The 18,014-nt window shown below is 43.7% G+C and overlaps 1 protein-coding gene across 1 annotated transcript in view; it reads right to left on the bottom strand.

The window, feature by feature from the left end:
- Positions 1–10,227, bottom strand: part of RGS22 (regulator of G protein signaling 22) — a 107,192-nt gene extending 96,965 nt beyond the window's left edge. Inside the window, exons 1-2 of the mRNA XM_012925611.2 lie at positions 10,080–10,227; positions 9,625–9,653 (exon numbers count right to left, since the gene is read on the bottom strand). Coding sequence (XP_012781065.2) covers positions 9,625–9,653; positions 10,080–10,104 — 54 coding nt within the window. The 5' untranslated portion in view covers positions 10,105–10,227. The remainder of the gene's footprint in view (positions 1–9,624; positions 9,654–10,079) is intronic.
- Between the last annotated feature and the right edge of the window lie 7,787 nt (positions 10,228–18,014).

Genomic DNA, 18,014 nt, shown 5'->3' with positions numbered 1-18,014 from the left:
GAAATTCATGGACTAAGCATAAAGAATGCATACATTTTTTTCCATAACTATCTCATCCACCAACATAGCCACTTTTAAACTTGGCAAGATTGAAAAGTCACTGACAAAACAAAATCTGTCTTTCAAGTCATAAAACACCTTCTTTTATTAGTAACTGTTTCCATTGTGTCAAAAGCGCGTGATGGCACACCCTGTTGTATAGTACATGTGTTTATTTTGTTATTCATAATTATATTTCAACTTTGCAAATCCAATATGAAAGTTGACAATATGACTCAATACTGTTGTTCCCATATGGCTGAATATTTTGTTATAAACAATTTTTTTAAAAATTCACTGAAATATGGTGCTATCTGGAGGATACTATAGTATATTCACCTACTCCTAAAAACAGACTTTCCGGGTAGTTTCTTTTAAATAAGCGCAATGTCAGTTGAGAGTTATGAAGCAATCACAGAATTTATATATATAGGACCTTACTAGAAATGTCACCTTATTGAAACAAACAAAATTTTAGTTTACTAAAAAATCTCAAATGACCAAAACAACAGCTAAGAATTTAATCAATCTATGCCCTAGCAGAGGTCCCTCTGTTGTATTTTTGCTCAAATGAAGTTTCTGATTGTCTGATGTCTGATAGCCAGACATCAATTTGAGGGAAGTTTTAAAGATAGTTACTTTTCAAACTTGACCCTTTAAAGTTACTTTCATTTTCTGGGATAATACCTTCCAATAATTCTTATGAGAAAACATCTGAAGTCAGCAAATTGTTCTTAGTATCTCCTATTTAGGGGGTACTGTGCAATACAATAAGAACAGCAAAACATTGCAGTACTAGGTCACAAGAGGGGAAAAAAATAATCCATAGATGTGAAAAGTGCTTTTTAAAAATTTTGTACTATTTATTTGAGACAAAGAGAAATGAATGCCACATAGCTGGAAGGACCCAATCACCGAAGCCTTCCCCTAATGATTCCAAGGATGCCTATCAGCAGGAAGATGGACTTGGCAGTGGAGCTGGGGCTCGAACCAAACATTCCAATACAGAGTGAAAATTATCCCAACAGGCACCTTCACTCATAGATGTGATACTTGCCTAAGAATGTATGCTTTTAATGAATGGCTGTAGTATAATTTCTTGCTAGTTTTTCATTTTTTTAGCCCTAGGAGAGAATGTGCATTTCATGAAGCTTAAATAGTGCCCACAACTTAACCCAGTTACCTTGCCAGAAAAACTCCAGAGAATCTCAGATTCATACTTGTAGATTCATTTCCAGAAGTCTCACACTTCAATAAGCTATCCGTGAAGTACCTTAATTTTTTTCCTTAACCCACTTCAAAGAAGTGTAAATTTGTAAAATACAGTAAGAATGGATTAGAAAAATAAAAGGTGGCAGAGGAACATACACTATAATTTCAATGTTTTAAACTCAATGCTTTAAATTCATTTCAACATACTCTGTCTCTAAACTCTTGATTTCTGAGGTCATTTCTCCAGCGATAAGTGTTCTCAGAGGCACTGCTGTCATCCCACGGTAAGCTGGCCCTTCCTGGCTATCTGGTTGCATTTTCAGGCTGCACTTAACAATCAAAGTTTGAAAGATTCTAGGACATCAGAATCTTTACTTTTCTGAGATTACATCTTAATCAGTATGAAACACGGGCACTTTTGTTGAGATGGGCGATGCTGCAAGCATGGGCCCCAAGAGGGAAGACCTGCCCTTCTCCAAGAGAATGCGCATGTTCTGCCACCACAGCTCGAGTTCCAGTGTTCAACCATCTTACCACACCCAAAGCAGTTTTGTAAAGTAATAAAGAGTTAATAAATGTTTAATCTCCAAACCTTTTAATCATAGGAATTATTTTTTTTATTAATTATTTTGCATTATGTTACAGTTTCATAGGCTCTGGGAATCCCCCCCACGCCCCTCCCCCCAGTTCAAATTCAATCAAGATTCTTTCCTTGTAAACATATACCAAGAATAAAGTCCAGCTATTTATTGTCCAGATGGGTTGAACAGTCTCTTGGGGAGACCATTTCTGGTCTGTTGTTAGAGCTGGCAGAATATCATCCCATTCAACCAAGTGTCCTGACATAACATCAACAGCAATTTGCAACATTATGGAATTGAAATGGTTGTGAGTAACCAGTGTGTTACAAAAAAAAAAAGCAAGTTCCTAACCACAACCTATGATTAGCCCATTGACATTTCAGTTTTAGTTTTATATACAGAACCGACTGCTATATACCTTAAAATGGCTATAAGGTACCATTCAGCTGTCGCATGTCTATTTCATTTTAGTATTTAGCCATTTGTTGTGTTGAAGTATAATTTTGCTGATCTTGGCAGATTTTAGGGTAATCTAGACTGACCTGTAACTCTAACAGACATTTGTCAACAATTAAGGTGCTGAACATTTTTTTGTTTGTTTGTTTTTGGGCGGGGGTGTGCAGGGAAATCCCCAACACCATGGTGAGGAGTGACTAATCTTTGTGTCCCACCCAGCAATGCATGAGCCAATCCACGCCAGCTCTTTCCTGTCAGATTCCAGGCTCTACTTTTTGTTGTTTGTCTATTTATTTTAGGTTTTTTTAGTTTGTATGATTGTTTGTTTGCTATGAGGGGTTCTCCCTCATAGCAAACAAACATGTTTGCCTTAATCTGAGATGATAAGATGACAACTTGGAAGATAGTACTTGTATATTGTAATAATAGTGCAATCTATAACAACCTGTATCCAATGTAATAAGATAATGCAATGTAAACTATAAACCAACAATTAATGTCAAAATACTTAAGATCTACATTGAAAAACTGTAACACCTACTTTACCCTCAATACACTATGTTAATCCGTGAGGGGGGGAATGCAGGGAAGTCTTTCAGGACCATAAAAAGAGTGAGGAAAAAGTACAATATAGCCTATCAACATCAAATCTGGTAATTCATAGACAACAGACTCAAAGCGGCACTAAACAATAGCAAAACTACTATACCAATGCATGAGGGGGGAACCGATTGCGATCCTGACAACCTCTTAACAGGAGGTCATGTGCGTGGAGCAGGAGGGCACTCCAGGGTGGAGCAGATGGTAAGGAGGAAGCTTGGATCCCAACCATGAAGACTCCCAGACCTTCACCACAAACTATTAATACGAGCAACAAGGACTACATCCCAACTGCCTAGGAGACCACAGGGAATTGGATGCCCTCGGAGGCCGAGTACTCTGAGGTCACCCACCCTCAACCGGAGCTTCCACAGGGGATGGAAGAAGTCCAAACACTACCGTGCAGAGGCCAACGTCATCGGAAAGACAACCAGAAGCCCTGAGCGGTTCACAGAAACAGAAGAACGATAAACGTCCTTCGGGACCAGGGAGGAGAGCTTTCTCTGGTCTGAACCTGGCTCCACCTCTGGACCCCCACCCTCCCTTGCAATGACCATCGGGATTGCTCCGAAATCATAGGAATTATTTTAAAAGATCTGGATCGGAAAAAAGTAGTTCAATGGTTACAACCCAACTGCCTAAATATATTAAAATAAACTAAATCAGGTTGGTATTGTAGTGGAATAGGTTAAGCCACCACCTGAGACGCCAGCATTCCATTTGGATACTGGTTCATGTGCCAGCTGCTTCACTTATGGCCTGGGAGAAACAGAAGATGGCCCAAGTGCTTGGGCTCCTGCACCATCATGGGAGGCCCAGATGGAACTCCCAGGTCCTTGCTTTAGCTTGGCCCAGTGCTGGCCATTGCAGCCATGCGGAAAATGAACCAGCAAATGGAAGATCTCCCGCTGTCTATCTCTTTCTCCAACTCTGATTTTCAAAATAAATAAATTTCTTAAACAATGAACTAAATCTTCATCCTTGGCCTTAATATCTTCCAAACAACCAATAAACTGGAGATGGTTAATGGCACAATCAAGAACAAAGCTGAGATCCAATCAATTCCTCCATTACATCATCCCATGAACCGAACTGCAAAATTTGCAGCCCAGCTTCTCTGTTGAGTGATGCAACGGAAAGTTGGAACATTACCTCAGAAATGAACATACCCTGGAAACCTGGTTTTCATGCATTACAGGTGTGCCATCTGTGAAAGTGATGTCAGCTTTTCCATTCTGAGTCCAAACTTCTCAAATCCCTTACTTTTCAAAGACACTTAAGCAAAAAATAGAAAAAACACTTGCTAATTAAGACAGGGAAATTTCTTTGCTTAAAAAGTTGTTTTGCTGCACCCTGAGATCAGCAGAACTATAATTTTGTCACAATTCTACCAGATGCAAATACAAAGGCAGCCTAATAAAGCAGAAGGAGGAGGAAACAAGATAAATACAGCAAAATCCAAAGGATTTTCCAGAGGAAAAGATGTGAACTTGTAGGAAACTGGTAGAATAACCGGAAGAGACTCAAGTGGGGGAAAACAGCGTGTGAAATGCATTTCAGATAACATCACATCCTACATGAAATATCACTAGGCGAGGTGAGGATGCAGACGACAAGGAGAAATCCATGGGCAAAGCAATGTCAGAAAGCAAACCAGGGGGGCAGTAGCTGTCACTAGGGAACAGTAGTAAGAATCAACTAGAAAAGAACTTGAAGGAAATGTTTAGGATCATGGAAATACTTGGTGTTGATACTTGGCAGCTTGAACTACATAGTATATACATTTATCAAACCTCACCACATGATATTCTGAAAATTTCTGCATTTTTGTAATAAAGTTTGCATCATCAACAACAAAAACATAGGTGGCCTGCATAGCAAATAAGACTTTCACCTACGACTCTAGTACTGGGTCAAGTCCCAGCCGCTCCACTTCCCATCCAGCTTCCTGCTCAAGGTCTGGGAAAAGCAGCGGCACATTGCTCACACACTTGTGTTCCTGCCGCTGGGGGATCCCCAAGGAGGCTCCCAGCTCCTGACTTTGGCCTGGTCCACCACTGGCAATTGCAGCCATCTGAGGACTAAACTAACAATGGAAGCACCTTCTCTTTCTCTGTCTCCCCCCATCCCTCTTGTAACTCTTTTAGATAAATCAATCTATAAAAACTACTAATATTGAATGCTGGTTCACAATATTCATGGTGAATGATTAGGGCTGAAGTAACTTTGAAATGCACCAAAAAGCATAAAATGAGTTGATGGACAGAGGGAGGGACACAGAAGGACACAAATGTCAAAAAGATGTAGCAATATAAATGGAAATCTTAATGATTTCACTCCAAAACTGTGCCTCACACAGTGGTCTCTGAACTTCTAGAGGAAAGGACAGTGTCTCATTCTTTATTCCCAATGCTTAGAAAACTGTTGTTGAACGGATACTCAGTGATTTCACAGAGGACATGAGTCTGAAAAGATTAATATCCTAACAAAGACTCCATTAAAGCAATGCTAATAAAACTATTTACTATTATTTATTTAGGAGGCACAGAGAAAGCTCCTATCTACCGACTCACCCCCAGAGGCTTGTATTGGCTAAGGGTGGCAAGGGCCAAAGCCAAGAACCAACAATACAATCCAAGCTCCCTACACGGGTAACAGGAATTCAGTCACTAAAGCCACCACCACTGCTTCCCAAGGTCTGCATTAACAGCAAGCTGGAGGGAGCAGCCAGGGCTGGACCCCAAAGCCAGGTACACCAACGTGGGACTCTGGAATGGCAGGCTTTTTAACACCAAACAGCTACCCCTTTGATCTACCATTGAAATTAATGAGACAGTGGGTTTCCCTTATCAGAAAGCCTTCAACAAAGCAGATGATTACACTGCACTATTTTGACTCCATGAAGACTTTAAAAAGAAAATATGACACATCTACTTTCATAGTTGTTAAATGATTTTTACGGTACAAGAAGATATGATGATTTTGGATTTAGAATCAAGCACAAAAATGTTTACATTCATGTATTCTATTTACATATGATTATTTGGGATTTTAAAAGTCATGTACTTATATCTTTTAAGTTAATATTTTGTATCTTAATATTTTAAACAGTTTTTGTAGAAGTCACTCAAACTTTACAGATAAAAAATTAAAATACATCAAAGCAGCAGGTCCATGACAAACATTTTATTATAAATAAGCTATTATGTGATGCTCTGAAGAGGAAGATTCCACATCAAGGCAAAGTCATTTTTCAGGTGTCCACAGCAGTACCGTGTTTTCACAGAGTGAAAAAAAAACACAATATGAACAAAGTTACTACAAACATGGAAGCACAAGAATGACAAAACACGACTTAAATAAACCTGAAGTTTATTTCTGTCACCTGATCATAAGCAGTTCAAAGCTGACAAGCTGACAACATGCAGTCCCAAATATCAGGAACCCAGGCCCCTTTGGACCGTGACTCTGTCCTCCAACATCATTTCTATTTTATGACCCAAGATGACTGCTAGAGCCCCAGTAGCACATCCTTACTCCAGACAGTAGAAAAGCAACCAAAGGACCCATTCTTCTCTCTACACAGATCTGCACAATAGGCTCAGGATAACCCAGCTTCTAATCGTGGCCCAATTAGTTAATAACTACATGATGGGAGGGTCTTTCATTTGGTCTCTACAAACATCAACTTTCCAGTAATTCAACAGAACACTTCCACTTGCACCCTACTGCATTGAATTTAGTTATATGACTACACCATCTCGCTGCAAGAGAGGCCAGGAAATGCAGTCTTTATTCTAGATAGCAATGTCTCTAATATCATTATGGAAAAGGGGAGAAAGGGTTTGGGGGACCACAAGTCTCTGCTACTCCCTTTGCTCTAAGACTATGTAGTTTATTAATGCATTACAACACTGCCACACTTTCAGAAGCAGAGATATAAACATGTGCAAGACGCGTTAATGGTTTAATCCATAGACAACACTTGATAGTTCTGTGCACGTGTGAGGGCTTAGTCACAGACTGCTTTCAACTGAAAGCTGCCTGCAGCTCCAAGGCAGTCGGGATGTTGCTAGGCTAATGAAGGAAAGGAAGTAGTTCTTAAAAAATATGCTAGATGGTGAATTGAGAGGGAAAAGGCAACTAAGATCAAATTCATTGGCCAAGGCAAGGACACAAGCAGCGCAGTCTGACTGCAATGGAAGGCATGTGGCAGTACTTTATAAACCCCAAAGAGGATAAGTACCATCTTCATCACAGCAGAAAGGCACAGGCGGTACGGTGAAAGAAAAGGGAAAAGCTACAAAAGCTACAAGACGAGTCTGGAAGGCTGAACTGCTGTGCTGGACATTGCGGCTCTGCTAGTTGCTCAGGTGTAGCCTCAGGCCCAGTGAGCTGACCTCTGTAAACTTCCTTCCTCAAGTGTGAAATCTAGGTAATAATCGTGATTTAATGGGGGTAGTTTTGAGGTTAAATACCAGCATGTAGCCGGCATCCAATAAATACCAGCTGATAATAAAAGTTCTGAACAATCGAGAACTGGCTAATTTTTAGGGTTAATAGCAAACTGAGCCAGGGCGGGAGTAAAATGGGAGACAGAAAAAAAAAATCTAAAGCGAGGCAGAGCAAAGCAATAGCAAGTAATCCAGTACAGCTGATGCACAGGAGTTTGCATTTTATGCTTTAGAAAATGAAAAATTGGAGTTGGCAGGGGGAATTACTAGAGGCAGGGATATCAGTTAGGACTCGTGCCAAAGTCCAGCCCAGGAGTGGAGCACCTGAAATCAAACGGTAGCTGTGAGCAGGGAGGAAAGAAATCTGGCTATGAAATGAACCTGGTAAATGATTTCAGGTGGATGTGAGGAGAATGGAAGAAAGGCACTGGTTAGGGTAAGTGATCTGCCAACAGTACCATCAGCCAAAAACAGAGCATGTGAGGGAAACAGGGAGTGGGGGTGGTGAGGGCGGTGGAGGGCGCAGGAGGCAAGTTCAAGTGAGACTGTCAAGGTGACTGAGACATCCAGATGTTGAAGATGCCCACTAACACATTCCATAGACAGAGCTGCTACCCAAAACAGGTGCGTTGACCTGGAGGGCCCAAGAAACAGCGAGAGCTGGAGCTACAAGAGCAGAAGCTCACTCAGGCAAAACTCTTCCATCAGAATCTTGAAGAAGTCATTGCTGTCATGGGGAAAAAAAGGAAAGAAGCAAGAAAGGGGAAACAGAACTGGGAGATGATTGTCAAAGAAGCCAAACAAGGAGGAGTGGCTCTTAGGAGCAAGTGTGGAAGGAGTGACTCAAACAGGACCCCAAGACTGACCCCGCCATCCTGAACCCAGCAGCCATCTTGAATACCTGCTTACCCAGCACTACCTTAAATCCCTTAGGTCTCCATCCCCTTAAGGCCCACTCACCTAAAGTGAGCTTCTAATTCTTCAGATTCAGACCGTTCTCTCTTCCAATTCCTGTACTTTAGGGCTCCCATACTTGAGGCCCCATCACCACCAATCCTCTGAGGCATTTATCCCTGGTGTCCCTTAGAAGCCGCATCTGCCAATCCCTGACCCTACATTCCCCACACCCCAGTTTGAGGATATAAAGCTGCCTGTGCCCTTTGCTCGCTCGCTCTCTCTTCTCCCACCCCCACTGTTGGCCCACCATGCACTCTCTCTTTCTACTCCTGTTTTCTCTCTGCCCTGCGGCTGCTTCCCCTGCCAGAATAAAGGACCTCTTGTGTGGCCCACTTGCTGTGTCTAGCATAAAATATCTAACAAGGTGGTTGCGGCCAGATGCCTAGAGTGGTTAGCAAACTGCTCAGGTACAAAGCGGAGTGCCTCTAGACCTTGTGTGTACACGTGTATATGTGTTTCCTAGACAGCAATGGATCAAAGGTCTGAAAAAGCCGTAGAAGCATGCAGGCAGACACATACATGCGTGCCCACGTGTACACACACGGCCTTGGCCTTCCCTCTCAGCCACTGCTAGCCTGTGAACAACCTGAAACTCATCCTCAGCACCTAGGAGGGCAGTGTGAAGACACCATCACTCCAGTTTGTTGCATTAGAAAGTCCAAAGTCAGTAAGAGGAGCTAAGGGCTGGAGGGCATCAGCAAATAAAAGAAGCGGTTCAAAGAGTTCTAGGACTGGGACACAGAGCTCAGGGGCAATTAGGCTGTTACTTCCTACCCAGTTGCCGTGGTGGGCAAGCTTTTGTTGTTTTTCATTTTTTTGTTAGCTCTACACTAGAGCAAACACTAAAATATAGCACTTGCTTAAAAGACTATGCACACATCTGGCAAAAGACTTAATATTACTCACCATCTCCAGAAGCCTGAATTAAGAACAATATTTAGCACATGTTAAGGGGAATTATAAACTGACCACTCATTACCAATCAATGCCTTCTACTGCTGTTTACTGAAAACAGGACCTGCAGCAGCGCCCAACGCAGTAACACCATGGTGCTGAAACCCACCTCTCCCAGGACATTACAGAGTTCAGAGAAATGAAATGAGGTCATCTATGTGACAAGAACTTTACCCATGACCACTATCCACCCTACAAATCAATCGGCCCTGCTTGAAAATGGACCTGGGAGAGAACAGAGAAAGCGGGGTGTGTGTGTGTGTGCATAGTTATCACCATGGTCACTAAACCAAAGCTTGCACTGCAGCCCTCTGGCATAAAAAAAGGAGAGAAGGGGAAAAAAATAAGTAGCTGTTCTAAATCATACTTACAAATTTTTCTTCTGTAATGTCTGGTGGCTCTGAAACGAGATAGAACAGTACATGATCTCACTTGTAAGAGTCAACGGAATCATTTGAGGCTGGACCTAGCCCACCTGATTCTCCTCACATGCGTTGGATTTTTTTTTTTTAAGTTGGAATTCCACATGGAAAAGTACAGGAAAGGCTTCTGGACATCCAGCCCGGCTGTTCATTCAATTGTCACCCCTGAAGACCCTTCCTAGACTAGGAAAGCCGCCATTGTTCCAACTGCACTCTGGAGGGAAGGAGACCAAGTTCCTGAGAAACACTGAGGCCAGCTTGTGGAATATCAAGGAAGTGGAAACGCCCGGGGCCCAGGAAAAATTGAAGTTCTGAGGCGCCTCAGGCCCCACGTTTCTGCCCCCCCACCCCCGCGGCCGCGTGCCTTCCCGACCGACGGACCCGGGGGCGCCCGCCCACCTTACCCGCGTCCAGCCGCTTCTCGGGCATGGCTGCAGCCCCCGGCAGGGCCTCAGCCCCGCGTGCGCCCAACGCCCGTCAGGGGTCGCCTCTGCCCCGGGGCCCGCCGACGCCAAGGCCGGAGCCTCGGGGCTGCGTCGGCTCGCCCGCCGCTCCCCCCACCCCGAGCCTCACCCGGGGTTGCTATGGAGCTGAGACAATGCGGGCGCCTGAGGCCACGGCCGGCGGTCAGGCGCTACTGGGGGCCCCGACAGGGGCACCCATACATCCCCACCCCGTGACTCCTTCTCCACAGCAGGACGCGTCCTGGGAGCTGGGGCGGCCTGGAGATCCAGCCTGGAGCCGCTGTGCCTGGGAACTTGAAGTTCCCGAGCAAGAGTCAGCACGTGGGCGACGCCCTGCAAGCGTGGATCGCGAGAAGCGGGAGCCGGCCCAGCTGCGCCTCAGTTTTCTTGATAACCGCTGGTTCAGAGGCAAGAAGGCCCGTGCGAAAAAGTAAAACTTGTGAATTCTAGGAAGCAGGTCTTCCCCCCACATATTTTAGTTTCAGTCAGCTAAGCTTGAAACGTCCCGAGAGGGTGTTGAAAAGGGGCTAATAAGTTGATAAACTAGTGTATGAGAAATTAGGATGGAAGGGTGTTAAGTAAGAGTGATATTTGAAGACAGTAATTCTAATCAGGAGAAAAAAAAAATCCCATGAATGAAGAGTGTGTTAATGAAAATTTTAAACCGACACCCTCTCCACCTGAGCCAAAAAAAACGAATTTTGCTTGACCCCTTCCGGTGCATATGTCCAGGCACCTTTCCTAGTCCATATCTGCACATCTCCTGGGGTAAGTCTGGTGTTCTGTGAGCCATACCTGCATCTACCAAGTGACTCAAGCCAAAATCCTGAGAGTTTTCCCGCTAAAGCTTCCTCCCACCTCTAGACAAGGTCCATGCTCGGTGGAGCGCGGGGCCGTGCCAGTTCTGTGTTCAACTGTTTGTTGAAGTCTGCAGTCGCCTCTCCACCAGCAAAAATAGCCTTCACAAGGGGCTGGCGTCTGGATTGTTGTAAAGTTTTCCCAACTGGACTTCTCAAATCCATTCTCCGTGCAGAAAGCCGAGTTTATCTAAAGCTCAATCTGAGCTGTTTATGAGACGTCAGCTACTCCACGTTCGCTCCCTACTGGCGGTGGGAAGGCTCCTGAGCTGGTCAGGGATCCACAGGTGCGCGAGTGCTGCAAGCAGTAAGACAGTAAGTGCTTGCCTTGCCAAAGTGTAATGCCTGCCTATGGGTATGTCATTGTGTGCTTTGGTATTGCTAGGAAAAGACCCAAAACAAACCACTCCATTGGCCAGAGAAAGCCAAGAATGCTTAGTGTGATTACAGAGAGGGCAGAGAGGCAAAGGAAAGTAGGGATGGATGAGCCACAAAGCATTTTCTAGGACCCACGGAGGACCAGCTTTCACTGGGAGTGAAATGTGCACTGGAGGAGTTTGAATGGAGAAGGGACATGATGTTACTCATCTGTGAGAGAGATCACTAATGTGGACGAGTGGGTGCTGAAGCAGGTTAAGAGCCTTGGCATAGCAAGTTAAGACTCCTGGGCAGCCGTTCAAGTCCAGCTGCTTCTCTTCCAATCCAGCTTCCTGCTAATGTCCTGCCCAAGACCTTGGACCCCTGCAACCACAATGAATATCCAAAACAAGCTCTAGGCTTCTGGCTTTGAACCAGCCCCAGCCCGAGCCATTGTGGCCATCCATTTGGGGAGTGAACTAGTGGATGGAAAATCTCCATCTCTGTGTCAATCTGCCTTTCAAATAGAATAAATAGATCTTTAAAAATAATTTAAAAAATAATCAATTGGAATCTTGATCCATATTATCTGCAGGCAGGATCTTTAAAAAGTAATTGGATTGGGCCCGGCGGCGTGGCCTAGCGGCTAAAGTCCTTGGCTTGAAAGCCCCGGGATCCCATATGGGCGCCGGTTCTAATCCTGGCAGCTCCACTTCCCATCCAGCTCCCTGCTTGTGGCCTGGGAAAGCAGTTGAGGACGGCCCAATGCATTGGGACCCTGCACCCGCGTGGGAGACCCGGAAGAGGTTCCTGGTTCCCGGCTTCGGATCGGCACGCATCAGCCCATTGCGGCTCACTTGGGGAGTGAATCATCGGACGGAAGATCTTCCTCTCTGTCTCTCCTCCTCTCTGTATATCTGGCTGTAATAAAATGAATAAATCTTTAAAAAAAAAAAAGTAATTGGATTGGATGTTGTTGCAAGGGCGTAGGCTGGATCAGATCATGACAGCTTTATCAGGAGAGACACATGGACAAGGAGGAAGAGTATGATTGTCTCAGTGTTTCCTAACTTTCCACCATGTCCACCCCCACCGGATACCCAGGGAGGCCACCCAATCTTTTTTTTTTTTTTTTTTTTTTTTTTTAATTATTTATTATTTAACTTCACTAATTACATTGTATTATGTGACACAGTTACATAGATACTTGGGTTCTCCCCACCCCTCCCCAAACCCTCCCACCATGGTGGATTCCTCCACCTTATTGCATAACCACAGCTCAAGTTCAGTTGAGATTTCCCCATTGCAAGCGTATACCAAACATAGAGTCCAGCATCTTATTGTCCCGTCAAGTTCAACGGTTTCTTAGGTATACCCTCTCTGGTCTGATGACAGAGCCAGCAGAGTATCATCCCAGTCAATTGAAAGCTCCAACATACCATCAGCAAAAATTTACATCATTATGGAATTAATTGACATAGTAATGAGTAACCAATATGTTAAAAGTAAATGCGGGTTCCCAGCCACCTTCTGTGACCACCTCACCTATACTTCAATTTTAGTTTATACACAACATATAACATTCAAAACATAACATGTTATACATAACATCATATCATCTTAAATTAAGGCAAACATGTGGTATTTAACCTTTTGTGATTGGCTCACCCAATCTTGAGTAAGCTCAAGTAAACCTGTTCCTCCTAAGTAGCCCTTCTCTGGTATTGTAGCTAAGATAATGAAAAGCTGACCAAGGCGGGTAGCCCCTTAGGAGGAGACTTGCTGGGTCAGATGGCAACTCTTTGTTGAGCTTTTTTAAGAACTGACAGATTGTTTTCCCAATTAACTGTACCATTTTACATTCCCAACGGCAGTGGATGAGAGCTCAGATTTCCCTCACATGCTGGCCAACACTTACCATCTGACTTTTTATCATTTGATTTTTACCATCTGACTTTTGCATTATAGCTATCCTTTGGGGTGTCTCTTTGTGGTTTGGATCTGAATTTCCCTGATGATTAGATTCTGTTTATTTTTACCACATTATAGTCTGTCTCTCTCCTCTCCCAGGATAAAACTTAGGCAGCTTTTCAAAAAAAAGAATGTTTTCCCACAACCAGTCTCTATCATTGTTGAAACCAACATACAAAGGTACATGTAAAAACTCTTGGAAAAATAGGCTTATGGGAAAAGTTTATTTTGGTGAAGAAAATTTTTGAAATCCATCCATAGAAGGAATCTGCAGAAAGAATACTGAAGCGGGTGTTGGGGGAAACTTGCATGGATTTCAAAATTATTGCCATGAAAATAATGTTACTGTACAATTTATGTTATCTTTTCTGGAGTATGCTCCATGTTTACAACCAAAGGGTTTAATTGGACACACCCCCATCAATGGAAGTTAAGTGTTTGTTTCTTCTTTTCTCTTGTACACATAGCAGATTTGAAGGGTTTGGGATGACTTTTTAAAATACTTGAAATTCAGCTCAGGAAAAAGAGCAACGAAACAGCTAAAACTGTGATGTGATGAAAAGCTAAGTGTGGGCACCATACAGAATTGATATGTTAAGTTGTGACCACATGGTTTCAAACATGAGCCCTACAACAAACATGGAGGGAGGAATGACCTTGTGAATTGCAAGGATTAATTAACATCAAGGCTCTGTTGCCTTCAAGGTGAGAAGCTGCAGGATTTTACTGAATCTTCCAGGATCTTTGCTGAATGTGCACATGAAACATACCAAAGGATAAAATTCATGTGATTTTTGTTATTTATAGTCATGGTATACATCATATGTCTGGAAGTCTAAATAGACAGGATGATGATGGCCAGACCATCTATGGCAGTGACATTGACCCACCCCCTCTGTGAGATCCAGTCTTGGTTGCTAGACCACAGCATGGTCAGGAACCGCCAGCTTCACTAATGAAGGCCCCACTTCCAGCTCAGGATCAATCAGAGAAAACCAAACCTGCTCCTGATGCCAGTCACACAGGATGCCCACTGGGTACTCTAACCCACTCCCTGCTTCCCATGCCAGCACTCTCCATTCAGAATGCACCTGAAGCTTTCTCATTCCCTGCTCCTGCCACATAAAACACTCCCACTCAACTTTTCAGTCTACATCCATGTGCAGTGTGAGCAATCAAGTTGAGTCCCTTGCTATTGCAAGTGTTGCATAAATAGCCTCTGTTTGTTCTCCTTTGATTTGTCTTTATTTCCAAATACCTAAAATATTTTTCCTTTGACACATAAAAAATTCTATTGTAAGTGACAGGACAGCACCGTGTTTTTCCTGGGAGCTGGATGGCAACTCAACATCCAGTGGTGATTGGTGCACATCTCCCACATCCCAATCCTGATAACTGCAGGTGTTAAAAGGCGTTTTAGAAACAGGACCATCAAATTTAGGCGTTGTTTATCTCCATTCCCTTTTTGGTATCCACCGATTATCTTCCCTTTTACTTAAATTGTTTATCTTACCCATTTTGGTTAGCTACTACCCACATCCCTGTCACATTTAAGTGGGAACCAGCATTTTTTCTACTTCCTAACTTAACAGTTCGTAGCAGTTTGACGAAGATGCTTAACCGCATAGGTGCAGGGTCCCAAGGCTTTGGGCCATCCTCGACTGCTTTCCCAGGCCACAAGCAGGGAGCTGGATGGGAAGTGGGGCCACTGGGGCTAGAACCAGCACTCATATGGGATCCTGGCATGTGCAAGGTAATGACTTTAGCTGCTATGCTACCACACCAGGCCCTCATACGGTTTCTGTTAATATCATGATAAAACTTGTTTTTTATTTTAAACATTTATTTATTTGAAAAGCAGAGTGAGTTACAGAGAAAGAGAGAGGGAGAGACAGCAAGAGCAGGCTTCTGTCTGCTTGTTCACTCCACAAATGGCAGTGAGGGCCATGGCTGGGCCAGGAATTTCCTGTGGATCTCCCATGTGGGTTCAAGGGCACAAGGAGTTGAGCCATCCTCTGCTGCTTTCCCAGGCACATTAGCAAGGAGCTGGATTGGAAGTGGAGCAGCCAAGGTTCAAACCGGCACTGATACAGGATGCTGGTGTCAAAGGCAGAGGCTTTACTTGCTATGCTACAATGTAAACCCTGAGATCAGAGTCACAGGGTATGGGGTTCCCTGCCAGGCCAAGAGTTAACTGCAGTCACTGTGGCAGATTTCCATGCCCTTTAGCCAACATCCACGGCATCTCTGTAGGATTAAGCAGGTAAACTCTGAAGCCCCTACAGCAGGTAAGAAAAAAATAACCCTTGGGATTTTATATCTTTCGGGAACTAATTTAGGAGCCGTCTCAGAGTAATTTGAAAATGAATGCGAAGGAGAGAGGCAGGTGGACAATTCTGGGGGAGAAATAAAAGAAGCATCTCCTGACACCTTTTCGTTTTTAACATGGACCCATAAATAACAGAATGGCCTCTGGGTGAGCGTTCAGGTGAGCACTGAACCCAGGCTAGCATTAAAGAGGTGACAGGGAAGGCTTCTGTCCATTCAATGTCAAGGCACTAGGCTAGTGTCAGAGTGAGCGGCAGCTCTGCTACAGGCAACGGTGCTACAGGAGCAAGTAAGGAAGCAAAACTGTTTCCTTTAGGCACTTGGAAGACAAGAGTTGAATGCAAATCAAGACTTACCAGTCTCGATTTGGATGCAGAGGAAATCCGTCCTCTTGGAGAGTTCAGAGAATGCTTCGTGGCAAACACTAAGGATCAACTGGTTTTTCAGAAGTTGCCAATGAAGAAATCACAAGGGGACTTTAGAAAACAGCAAGACAAGAGTTTGGCTGGAACAAAGCATCCAGAGGGGAGTGGTGGGAGAGACTGCTGGAAAAGTAGAGCCATTAGGAGATTCTAAATTCTGTGTTCTACTTTTTTTATAGAAGCAACTGTAGTGAGAACCATATTGTAGCACCAGGCACCCAGCTATGCAACTCTAGACAACATTCAGGTAGGGAGAATCTGGCTGTGGCTAGGACCTCAACTCAGCACTACCTTTATGCAGGAATGACGATGTCCAATGGCAATCATTGGTAGCAGGATGATTCCATTCGTAAACAACATCCGCCTGTCACGAGTCCACAGCTCCCGTCCACAGTCCTGGCTGCATGGCCCACGAACAGGCAGTACCAAGCCACTGGCCAAGTGAACGCAGTTAGCTAAAGAACCAATCAGGACCTGCTGGCAAGGGGCTCTGTTAGAAGCCATCCAGGAAGCCTGCTGGAATATTGTTCATTACCATGGAGTAATAACTGCTACCAAAGTTAATTCTACATACACTTTTAAAATTAAGTCAAGCAGCATTTCACCTATTTGGCAGTGTCACAGCACATCAACATCAAACACATAAAACCTGAACTTACTTATTAGTAGGAAAAGCCAAGATCACCATCCATGAGTCTTTGGTGCCCTCTGGTGGAATAGTGAGTGCACTTTTTGAAATGTTTCCCCGCCTTACAGAAATAATACTATTTCTTGTATTTTAAAATAAATTGAGAGCGTTTTCTGTATGTTTTAAGCTTAAAAAAGTAAACCCACAGTAATAACTATGTGAAATCAGGAACATTTCATTACTGAATGTTAAATGTGTTCAGTGAATATTATAAATAGGGGAACTGTATAGTAGCACAGCAGCCTAGTCCTCTGCCCTGTGGTGCTGGCATCCCATGTGTGTACCACTCCCTGTCCCAGTGGATCAGAAGATCCACCTCCCTGCCGTGGCCTGGGAAAGCAATAGAGGACGGCCCAAGTCCTTGGGACCCTGCACCCGCGTGGGAGACCCAAAGGAATCTCCTGGCTCCTGGCTTCCAATCAACTCAGCTCTGGCCGTTGTGGCCATTTGCGGAGTGAATCAGAAGATGGAAGAACTTCTCTCACTGTAGAATCTGCCTTTCAAATAAAATATTTTTTTTTTCAAGAAAATGTATAACATTGTTTTGAGCCATAAGCAAAGATATTGAACAAACAGCTTGACAGTGTTGCATATGAAAAATGTTTCCTTAATAGCAATTCAATCATCCAGTTATGGCTAAAAAACCCACATCATAAATAATTCTTTAAATAGCTAGGATGCATTTCAAATTGTATTGTTTCAGAAATGCCAACGTTCACTTCGGTTCCATGTTTGTTTTTAATTAAGACTTATTTGAAAGAGACACAGGGAAGGAATGAGCATTCGGAGAAAAACGTGATGCATCACTTGTGTCTGATTTGGCAGGAGAGCCTCTGGGTCTTTCCGCAGGTTCTGTCCCCTCGACGGCCTTGCTAGCATTCCTAAAGGCTTTAAGTTTATCAGAGGGTGAGCATTTGGCCTAGCAGTTGGGCTGAGTGACCACAAGGTGGCCAACGCGATTACGCTGCATGGGCACCATGACGGTTGCACACGGAAGAGAAGCAGGGTACCTCAGGGAAGCAGGGATCCTAGATTTCACACGGAAGCGATGTGCTAATGATAGAAATTCACTGTATATTTGTAAATATACATATTTAAAATTAGAGAACGATCTTGCACTTAATTTAAAAATATGTCACAAGGAGCAACATCTGTGATTTCAAAAGAGAGACAGAGTGACAGAGAGCTCTTCCCTTTGCTGGTAGCTTCCCCTCCCCCGTCCCCAAATATCCTTAACAGTGGAGCTGGATCA

Source organism: Ochotona princeps, chromosome 9, assembly GCF_030435755.1.
Source record: "Ochotona princeps isolate mOchPri1 chromosome 9, mOchPri1.hap1, whole genome shotgun sequence".
In the NCBI taxonomy this organism is placed as follows: domain Eukaryota; kingdom Metazoa; phylum Chordata; class Mammalia; order Lagomorpha; family Ochotonidae; genus Ochotona; species Ochotona princeps.
The sequence above is the reverse complement of the archived record's forward strand: the minus strand, read 5'-3'. Positions and strand labels throughout refer to the sequence as shown.